The sequence below is a fragment of the Lithobates pipiens genome, unplaced genomic scaffold (assembly GCF_037356315.1).
Source record: "Lithobates pipiens isolate NorthernLeopardFrog02 unplaced genomic scaffold, aLitPip1_a1.2 Scaffold_1, whole genome shotgun sequence".
NCBI classification, from domain to species: domain Eukaryota; kingdom Metazoa; phylum Chordata; class Amphibia; order Anura; family Ranidae; genus Lithobates; species Lithobates pipiens.
This window is the reverse complement of record NW_027507685.1, coordinates 99,823,365-99,834,012: the sequence shown is the minus strand read 5'-3', so window position 1 is coordinate 99,834,012 and position 10,648 is coordinate 99,823,365. Positions and strand designations below refer to the sequence as shown.

General features: G+C 51.3%; 1 protein-coding gene across 1 annotated transcript; it reads right to left on the bottom strand.

Moving 5' to 3' along the window:
• Positions 1-342: 342 nt before the first annotated feature.
• LOC143988264 (small ribosomal subunit protein uS10-like) lies at positions 343-3,045 on the bottom strand. The gene is made up of 3 exons (XM_077487708.1): positions 2,826-3,045; positions 2,334-2,412; positions 343-471 (listed from the first exon to the last, which is right to left on the bottom strand). The coding sequence occupies exons 1-3, from the start codon at positions 3,034-3,036 to the stop codon at positions 390-392; spliced, it is 372 nt and encodes a 123-aa protein (XP_077343834.1). The 5' UTR covers positions 3,037-3,045; the 3' UTR covers positions 343-389.
• Positions 3,046-10,648: the final 7,603 nt, after the last annotated feature.

Below are 10,648 nucleotides of genomic sequence, written 5' to 3'. Positions count from 1 at the left end.
ATTAGCACTTTTTATTTCGAACGTTCGAGTCCCATAGACTTCAATGGGGTTCTAAAGTTCCTAAGAATTTTCGGCTCGAAAGTTCTGGTGCGAACTGAACCGGGGGGTGTTCAGCTCATTCCTAGTGGCCTGGCATGGTTCAGGATGGGGGAGCGCGCTTGCTCATCTCCTCCCTTTTCTGACCTGCCAGGCTGCATGCTCAGATAAGGGTCTGGTATGGATTTTGGAGGGGACCCAGTGCCATTTTTTATTTTATTTTGGCGTGGGGTTTCCTTCAAAAGAGCCTGGTACGGATTGGGGAGACCCCAAGCTGATTTTTTCTAGATTTGGTATTGCCAGCAATTTTTTTTTTTTTTTTTACGGTGGTAACTTTTATTCAAAGGTGGCATTTATGCATCAGCAATGGTCACTTCAACTTCTACACCAGGTTCGATACTGATGGAAGTAATCTGCTTCACAATCTCAGAGGGACTGTGTAGATCAGGGGTGTCCAAACTTTTTTCAAAGAGGGCCAGATTTGATGAAGTGAACATGCACGAGGGCCGACCATTTTGCCTGACATTCTTTGAACCATTAAAAATCGGTCTAAGTGTGTTCGTTCGAACACTAATACACGGCCCAACAAGAATTCTCTTGCCTTTGTGGCTATGTGTGTTGAAGAGATGAGCTTGGGCGTGTTATTTGGATATACCGTATTTATTGGCGAATAAGAGGGAAGTTTCAGGAAAAAAAAACTTACAATTTTAAATAAAACACTCTGAAGCAAAATAAGGGTCAGTGCCCATCTGCGCTCCCACCATTGCCAGGAATGCACCCACCATTGCCAGGAATGCACCCACCATTGCCAGGAATGCACCCACCATAGCCAGGATTTCAGCCACCATTAGCCAGGATTTCAGCCACCGTTAGCCAGGAATGCAGCCACCATTAGCCAGGATTTCAGCCACCATTAGCCAGGATTTCAGCCACCATTAGCCAGGAATGCAGCCACCATTGCCAGGATTTCACTCACTATTAGCCAGGAATGCAGCCACCATTAGCCAGGAATGCAGCCACCATTAGCCAGGAATGCAGCCACCATTAGCCAGGATTTCACTCACTATTGCCAGGAATACAGCCACCATTGCCAGGATTTCACATACTATTGCCAGGAATGCAGCCACCATTAGCCAGGATTTCACTCACTATTGCCAGGAATGCAGCCACCATTGCCAGGATTTCACTCACTATTAGCCAGGAATGCAGCCACCATTGCCAGGATTTCACATACTATTGCCAGGAATGCAGCCACCATTGCCAGGATTTCACTCACTATTGCCAGGAATGCAGCCACCATTGCCAGGATTTCACATACTATTGCCAGGAATGCAGCCACCATTGCCAGGATTTCACTTACTATTGCCAGGAATGCACTCACCATTGCCAGGATTTCACTCGCTATTGCCAGGAATGCAGCCACCATAGCCAGGATTTCACATACTATTGCCAGAAATGCAGCCACCATTGCCAGGATTTCACTCACTATTGCCAGGAATGCAGCCACCATTGCCAGGATTTCACTCACTATTGCCAGGAATGCAGCCACCATTAGCCAGGATTTCACATACTATTGCCAGAAATGCAGCCACCATTGCCAGGATTTCACATACTATTGCCAGGAATGCAGCCACCATTGCCAGGATTTCACTCACTATTGCCAGGAATGCAGCCACCACCATTGCCAGGATTTCACATACTATTGCCAGGAATGCAGCCACCATTAGCCAGGATTTCACTTACTATTGCCAGGAATGCAGCCACCATTGCCAGGATTTCACTTACTATTGCCAGGAATGCAGCCACCATTGCCAGGATTTCACTCACTATTGCCAGGAATGCAGCCACCATTAGCCAGGATTTCACTTACTATTGCCAGGAATGCAGCCACCATTGCCAGGATTTCACTCACTATTAGCCAGGAATGTACTTACCATTGCCATCAGTGCAGCCTTGGAGGGGACATGGAGGGGGCTGGACAAGCGCCAAAGAACAGGAGAATCTCCTGTTTTCACAGCGGACTCTTTAAGAGAAAGTCCCGCCTCCTTTGATGGACAGAACAGTCGTCCAATGGCGGAGATGGGACTTCCTATTACAGAGGCTGCAGTGTAAACAGGAAATACTCCTGTGTGCACAGCGCTCGTACAGCCTCCTATCTCCAATGCAGCCAGACTATATATCTTTTGTGGCCCTGGCGCTGGGAGATCGTCGGGGGCCACAAAAGATATATATGTTTAGATTACCAGGCGGGCCGTTCAAAACCGGACCGCGGGCCGCGATTGGCCCGCGGGCCGGACTTTGGACATGCCTGGTGTAGATCAATCAGGCGCTTATGGATCTTCATCTGGAATCTATCCCATGTCTTGGAACCCTCACCTAGGGTTGCCACCTGTCCAGGATTCACCCGGACAGTTCGGGTTTTGAATCATGTGTCCGGGTTTCAGTCCACCTGAAACCCGGACACATAATTCAGACTAGGCTGTGGCTCCCCAAGTAACCGAGATAGTCATACACAAATCTGTTGCCACCCGGGAGCTGCGGGCAGCTGCTTGGGGACAGGTTTGACTGAAGGGTGGGGCGATAATGTCAGCAAGAGCAATTTGGCCATAGCCACTGTTTGCCAAGGCACAGTTTGTGCGCTACATTACTACTCTCCTTGGGGTATCTATATGTATGCCAGATCTTTTATAATCCTATAGTGTTTACAGCAAAAAAAAAAAATGTAATTGCCCTGTGCTGCAAAAGTGTTCGGGTTTGGCTTGAAGAAAAGGTGGCAACCCTACCCTCACCACAAGGGGTTTTTCTTGTAGTAATGCGCAGAGTCTTGGTGGGCATGCGCACAGGTCCCTTCACCTTCAAGTTCTTCTCCTTTGCTCCACAGATCAGATCAGCACAGACCTTTTCCAGAGATTTCACATTGCGGCTGGTCAGTGTAATACGGATGCGATGGATGGCCACCTCTGAATCAACAGGTGCTTTGCCTGTGTCTTTAAATGCCATGACTGATCAGCAAATTTTTGTTTTAACATTCACTGATGACTCATGGGTTGCTAAAAATGTGGATGCCGGTTTCCCGGCCCACTCCTTGACCACCAGCTATTTACAGTTTGTTAAAGAAAAAAAAGGGGGGGGCGCTCACTCGTCCCCTCCCTTTCCTGATCTGCCAGGCTGCATGCTCGAATGAGGGTCTGGTATGGATTTTGGGGGGAACTGCTTGCCTTTTTTTTATTTTGGTGTGGGTTTTCCCTCAAAATCATACAGGACTCGAAAGGGCCTGGTATGGATTGGGGGAGGGGACCCCAAGCTGTTTTTTTCCAAATCTGGATTGGGGGAGGGGACCCCAAACTGTTTTTTTCCAAATCTTTTTTTTCCCAGCAATTTTTGTTTTTACATTCAGCTGTTATTCGGCAGGCCAACTTCCCGGCCCACTCCTTAACAACCAGCTATTCGCAGTTTGTTAAAGAGAGAAAAAAAAGGGGGGGGCTCACTTGTCCCTTCCCTTTCCTGACCTGATGAGCTGCATGCTTGGATAAGGGTCTGGTATGGATTATGGTATGGATTATACCCCATGGATTTTTTCTTTTATTTTAACATGGAGTTTCCCTCAAAATCCATACGTATGGATTGGGGGAAACCCCACGCTGTTTTTGTCCCGATTTTTTTTTTTTATTATTCCTGCCGATTCTTGTTTTTACATCTAGCTGTCAGTGGGGAACCCCGCTGACAGCTGATGACTCATTGATTGTTAAGGATGTGGCAGCCGGCTTCCCTGCCCACTCCTTAACAACCAGCTATTCACAGTTTGTTAAAAGAGAAAAAAGAAAGGGGGGCGCGCACTCATCCCTCCCCTTTCCTGACCTGCCCGGCTGCATGCTCAGATAAGGGTCCGGTATGGATTTTCGGACCCCATGTAATTTTTTATTTTATTTTGAAACCCCGCTGACAGCTGATGACTCATTGGTTGTTAAGGATGTGGCAGCCAGCTTCCCATCCCGATCCTTAACAGTGTCACGTACCTAGTAGTTGAGCCTGGAATGCAGGGAGCGGCCCCTCGTATCCCCTGGCTAATGAACCCCTGGAGATGGAGACAGGTATTCAAAAGTTCAGGGGGCACAAGTGCCTGGCAGATAGGACCGGTCCGGATAAGCAGCTGGGCACCGACAGCGAGTAGGTAGAGCTGATGGTACTTGACTGTAGCAGGCAGGCACAAGTGAGGAGACTTTCAAGCAGGTGGACGTCAGGAAATACAGGAACCCCAACAGGTAAGCAGGAACAGCAGGGTCAGGTGCAGGCCGGGTCAGCAGGAATCGATCAGCAAGGTACAAGAGGATGAGGCAGAGACGTGGTCAGACAAGCAGAGGTCGTAGGCAGGCAGCAACGGATCAGGGTCAAAGAACAAGCCGGGTATCAGGAATCAAGGTAACAGGTACAGGTACAGGAAGCAAGGTCACGGACACGCTGTAGACTGGACAGCACGGATGGAAGGGAGCAAGTGCCTTAAGAAGACCTTAGGGCGCCAAGCGGTCGTACGACGGGTCAGCGCGCCCCCGTGAGTAGACGTGCGCCCGATCGTGACCCACGTGCGTGCGCGCGCTCGTTCATGTTGACGCGAGTGCGTTCGTTAGCTTTAGCGTGCGTCAAGGGGAAACGACGGGTTCTCCACGACAGGTTTCTACAGGTAAGTCTCCTGTGTACGGCCGAAACGCCCGAGTGGTCGTGACATTGCCCCCCCCCAAGGGGCAGCCTCCGGATGCCCAACTGAGCCAACTTATTCGGGTGGGAATTCTTGAAGGCACGGATGAGTCTCTTGGCATGAATGTTAGCTTCTGGCGCCCAGGAGCTCTCCTCGGGTCCGTACCCCTTCCATTTGACTAAGAATTGGACCTGGTTCTTTCTCTTCCTACAGTCCAGAATGGCCTTGATTTCAAACTCAATCTCCCCATTGACCAACACAGGTTCCGGGGGACTGGAGGTCCTGTCAGCGAAGGGGTCCGCGACTGCGGGTTTGAGAAGCGATACATGGAACACTGGATGAATTCGGAAAGATTCAGGAAGTTTGAGTTCAAACGCCACGTCATTTAATTTCCTCTTGATCGGGAAGGGACCCACGAATTTCGGGCCCAACTTCTTGGAGGGACAGGACAGTCTAAGATTCAAGGTGGACAACCAGACCCGATCCCCAACCTTAAGATCCAGCTCCCCTCTTCTCCTTCTGTCGAAGACTTCCTTGTTATGCTCCTGTGACCTGGCCAGGGTTTCTTGTAAGAGCTTGTTATTTTCTTCAAAGAAGTTAAGTCTCTTCTGAACCGCTGGTACCGAACACTCGGGAAGACTGCCAGACAAAAACAACGGATGGAACCCGAAGTTCGCATAAAAAGGGGACTGCTTGGTGGCCGAGTGGATTGTGTTATTGTAAGCGAACTCAGCCATCGGTAACAGAGAGACCCAGTCGTCTTGAGAGAAGGACGAAAAAGGTACTGTTCCAGTGTCTGATTCGTCCTCTCGGTCTGACCGTTGGTCTGCGGGTGGTAGGCTGAGGACATGCAAAGATCGATCTTCAGAGTTCCACAGAGCGCCCTCCAAAATCTTGAGGTGAACTGCACCCCCCTATCAGATGTGATGTTGGCGGGAATGCCATGAAGTCTCACAATTTCTTTAACAAAGGCGTTAGCTGTCTCTGCGGCTGAGGGAGTGCCCTTCATGGGCAAGCAGTGAGCCATCTTAGTGAGTCTGTCGACTACGACAAAGATCGTTGTATGGTTCTCCGAAGGGGGGAGTTCGACGATAAAATCCATGGAGATCATCCTCCATGGTCTATCAGGAACAGGTAGCGGTCTTAGTAGACCCCAGGCTCTTGACTTGTCGCCCTTACTCCGAATACAGGTGGCACAGGCCTGTACATACCTCTTGCAGTCGTCCTTCATCCGTGGCCACCAGAATGTACGCCTGAGTAATTCCAGGGTTTTGAATACCCCAAAGTGGCCAGCCAGAGGGTGGTCATGACAGGAGGCCAGAACCAGGGTCCGAACTGCCTGGGGGACAAAGATCCTGTTCCCATGCCACAGAAGGTCATCGTTGGAGGACAACGGGGCACCGGGTGGAGGTGTAGCGCCTATGGAGGCCCGCTTGACCTGAGACACCACATCTCCCTGGAGTAGAAGAAAGTTCCCAGCAGAAAGAATGGTATCGGTAGGTGGCGAGTTTTCCGGCTGACTAAACATGCGGGATAAAGCGTCTGGCTTAGTATTCTTGGATCCGGGACGGTAAGTGATGTGGAATACAAATCTTGAGAAAAAGAGTGCCCACCTGGCCTGACGAGGCTTCAATCTCTTAGCTGTCTTTAAATATTCCAAGTTTTTGTGGTCGGTTTAGACCAAGATTGGATGGATAGCCCCCTCCAGCAGGTAGCGCCACTCCTCGAGTGCAGACTTAATTGCTAATAGCTCACGATCACCGATGTCGTACTTTCTTTCGGCCTCTGATAATTTGCGAGAGAAGAAAGCAACCGGATGGAGTAAGGACTTGGGTCCCTGCCTCTGGGAAAGTATAGCTCCGACTGCTATTTCTGAAGCGTCAACTTCGAGGGTATACGGTAGAGCGGGATCGGGGTGCTTCAGGACCGAGGCTGAGACGAACAAATCCTTCAGGGTTTTGAAGGCCTCTTGTGCCTTGGGGGTCCAACGGAACCTTTGGCCCTGCTTGGTCAGCCCGGTAATGGGGGCGATAATAGAAGAGAATCCCTTTATGAACTTACGATAGAAGTTAGCGAAGCCCACAAATCGCTGAACTCCCTTCCTATCGGAGGGGGCAGGCCAGTCCTGGATTGCGGAGATCTTCTGGGGATCCATCTCTACCCCTCTAACCGAGATGACCAGGCCGAGGAACTGAATACTCTCCTTTTCGAAAACACATTTTTCGGGCTTGGCGTACAAACCGTGAAGGCGGAGACGTGTCAGAACCTTCTTAACATGTTCCCGGTGGATGGCTAGAGTGGAGGAAAAGATTAAGATGTCATTCAGGTAAATAATTACAAACAAATTAAGATAATCTCTAAAAATGTCATTGACAAAATGCTGGAACGTGGCTGGGGCATTACACAACCCGAATGGCATCACTAAGTATTCGTAGTCCCCGAAGCGGGTACGGAAGGCTGTTTTCCATTCATCACCCTTTCTGATACGGATGAGGTTGTAGGCACCCCGAAGATCCAGCTTTGTGAACAACTTAGCGGAACCCAGTCTCTGAAAAAGTTCAGGTACTAACGGCAGGGGGTAGCGATTTTTAATGGTGATCTTGTTTAGAGCCCGATAGTCCACACATGGGCGCAGGGAGTGGTCTTTCTTTTCCACGAAGAAAATCCCAGCGCCGGCTGGGGAGGTAGAGGGTCGGATAAATCCTTTTTCAAGGTTATCATCCAAGTAGGACTTCAGGGTACTCAGTTCAGATTCGGATAGGGGGAAGATTCTTCCGAAGGGGATTTCTGCCCCCGGGAGCAGTTCTATAGGGCAATCATATGGCCTATGGGGAGGAAGAGTCTCTGCCCCCTTCTTACTGAAGACATCCAGAAAAGCATGGTATTCCTTAGGTACAGCTTGTCGGGTTTCATCATCCGATTCCAGACAGAGAAGGGCCGAGGAGTCCCCGTTGGGAGTCGGGCAGCAATGCTGGAGACAGTAGTCCGAGGGGAATTCAATTACTCCAGTGGCCCAATCAATGCGTGGGTTGTGTGCCTTCAACCAAGGCATACCTAGAATGATGGGGAACAGAGGAGACTGGATGACGTCTAGGCAAAGGAGTTCTTGGTGAGTTCCGGCGATGACAGCTGATAGGGGGCTAGTCTCCTGGGTCACTGGTCCTGATCCCAAGGTAGACCCGTCAGCCAGGTATACCGAGAGCCCCTTCTCTCTCGTTCTAAGGGGAATCCTGTTTTTTCGGGCGAAGGACGAGTCTACAAAGCCACTGCATGCCCCGGAGTCAATAACTGCGTGGGTTGAGACAGTCCTTCCTGGAAGCTGTAAAAGAACAGGAACAGCCAGATGAGAGATGTTATCAGACAACACAGGTGAGGGAACAGGTGGAACAAGGAGGCACTTACGCATCTTAGCTGGGCAAGAGCGAACAAAGTGCCCTGGTTCTCCACAGTACAGACAGAGGTTGTTGACCCGGCGACGTTGACGTTCATCTGGAGTCAGAGATGGGCGGAGTAGCCCCAGCTGCATGGGTTCCGGGGTGTCCAATGTGGATGCGACTGGAACAGGAGGGTTTGGCTGACTAGGCACCCGTGGTAGCATCCAGATCGGGCGAGTAGTTGTGGAAGAACGTTCTTGGCGGCACTCCCTCAAACGCCTGTCAATTTGGACAGAGGTGTCTATCAGGGCTTCCAGAGTCTCAGGGACACCCACACGTGCCAACTCATCCTTCAGAGCCTCGGAGAGGCCCATGCGGAACTGATACCGCAGGGCCGCGTTGTTCCAGTCTGTGTCTGCGCTCCATCGTCGGAACTCTGAGACGTAGTCCTCCACAGGCCTGCGACCTTGTTGCAGGGCATGTAAGGCTGCTTCTGCGGTTGCAGCGAGTTGGAGATCCTCATAGAGTCTGGACATTGCCTGGAAGAAGGTGTTCATGGAGTCTAAGGATGGGTCCTTCCGTTCCAACAGACGGTGTGCCCAGGCCTGGGGTTCATCTGTTAGCAGAGAGATGACAAATCCCACCTTCGTCGCCTCAAGGGAGAAGGTCCTAGGTTGCAGGGCGAAATAGAGTTCGCAGGAGTTGCGGAAGGCCCTGAACTTGTTCCGGTCTCCCGCGAATCGTTCCGGAGTTGGGACCCTGGGTTCGGGTGGCAACATCACGACTGACGGTGGAGCATGGGCCCCAGGAGCAACTGGTGCAGAGGCGGATAGCGCCTGGATTTGTTCCTCCAGTCTACCGTAGCCTTCCTGTAAACTCTTAACTGCCTGAGTAAGGCCGGCCAGGTGGTGGCAGAGCTCGTCCATGGGGGAGGCTCCCTGCGCAGGCTCGGACATGGCTGTCCAGTACTGTCACGTACCTAGTAGTTGAGCCTGGAATGCAGGGAGCGGCCCCTCGTATCCCCTGGCTAATGAACCCCTGGAGATGGAGACAGGTATTCAAAAGTTCAGGGGGCACAAGTGCCTGGCAGATAGGACCGGTCCGGATAAGCAGCTGGGCACCGACAGCGAGTAGGTAGAGCTGATGGTACTTGACTGTAGCAGGCAGGCACAAGTGAGGAGACTGGCAAGCAGGTGGACGTCAGGAAATACAGGAACCCCAACAGGTAAGCAGGAACAGCAGGGTCAGGTGCAGGCCGGGTCAGCAGGAATCGATCAGCAAGGTACAAGAGGATGAGGCAGAGACGTGGTCAGACAAGCAGAGGTCGTAGGCAGGCAGCAACGGATCAGGGTCAAAGAACAAGCCGGGTATCAGGAATCAAGGTAACAGGTACAGGTACAGGTACAGGAAGCAAGGTCACGGACACGCTGTAGACTGGACAGCACGGATGGAAGGGAGCAAGTGCCTTAAGAAGACCTTAGGGTGCCAAACGGTCGTACGACGGGTCAGCGCGCCCCCGCGAGTAGACGCGCGCCCGTTCGTGACCCACGTGCATGCGCGCGCTCGTTCATGTTGACGCGAGTGCGTTCGTTAGCTTTAGCGCGCGTCAAGGGGAAACGACGGGTTCTCCACGACAGGTTTCTACGGGTAAGTCTCCTGTGTACGGCCGAAACGCCCGAGTGGTCGTGACAAACAGCCAGCTATTTACAGTTTGTTAAAGAGAAAAAAATGGGGGTACTCACTCATCCCCTCCCTTTCCTGACCTGCCAGTTTGCATGCTCGGATGAGGGTCTGGTATAGATTTTGGGGGGAAACACCACGCCATGTTTTTTTTTATTTTGTTGTGAGGTGATCCCAAGCTGTTTTTTTCCAGATTTTTTTTATTGCCGACAACTTAATTTTTACTTTCAACAACCAGCTATTCAAAGTTTCTCAAAGAGAAAAATAGGGGGGGCACTCATTTGTCCTCTACCTTTCCTGACCTGCCAGGCTGCATGCTCGGATGAGGGTGCACATCGGTGGCGGCGTGTTCCCCGGGAACACTGCTCGTCACCGACGCCATTGGCCGGCTGTTTACCCACGTGATCGGCTGTGATCCTTTCACAGCCGATCACTAAAATGTAAACAAACCGCGGTAACGAGATGTTACCGGGTTGTTCTCCTCCTCACACACCGATCGTGTGTGAGGAGGAGATTGCGGTAACATCTCGTTACCGCCTAGTGTACACCAATCACACTGATTGCCCCCCCCAATAAAGAGGACCTGTCACCACTCCTCATAGTACCTGTCAATTACAGTCCATCAGAGTACCTGTCACAGTCCATCAGAGTATTTGAGTACCTGTCACAGTCCATCAGAGTATTTGAGTACCTGTCACAGCCAATCAGAGTACCCGAGTACCTGTCCCAGTCCATCAGAGTACCTGAGTACCTGTCCCAGTCCATCGGAGTACCCGAGTACCTGTCCCGGCCCATCAGAGTACCCGAGTACCTGTCCCGGCACATCAGAGTACCCGAGTACCTGTCCCGGCCCATCAGAGTACCT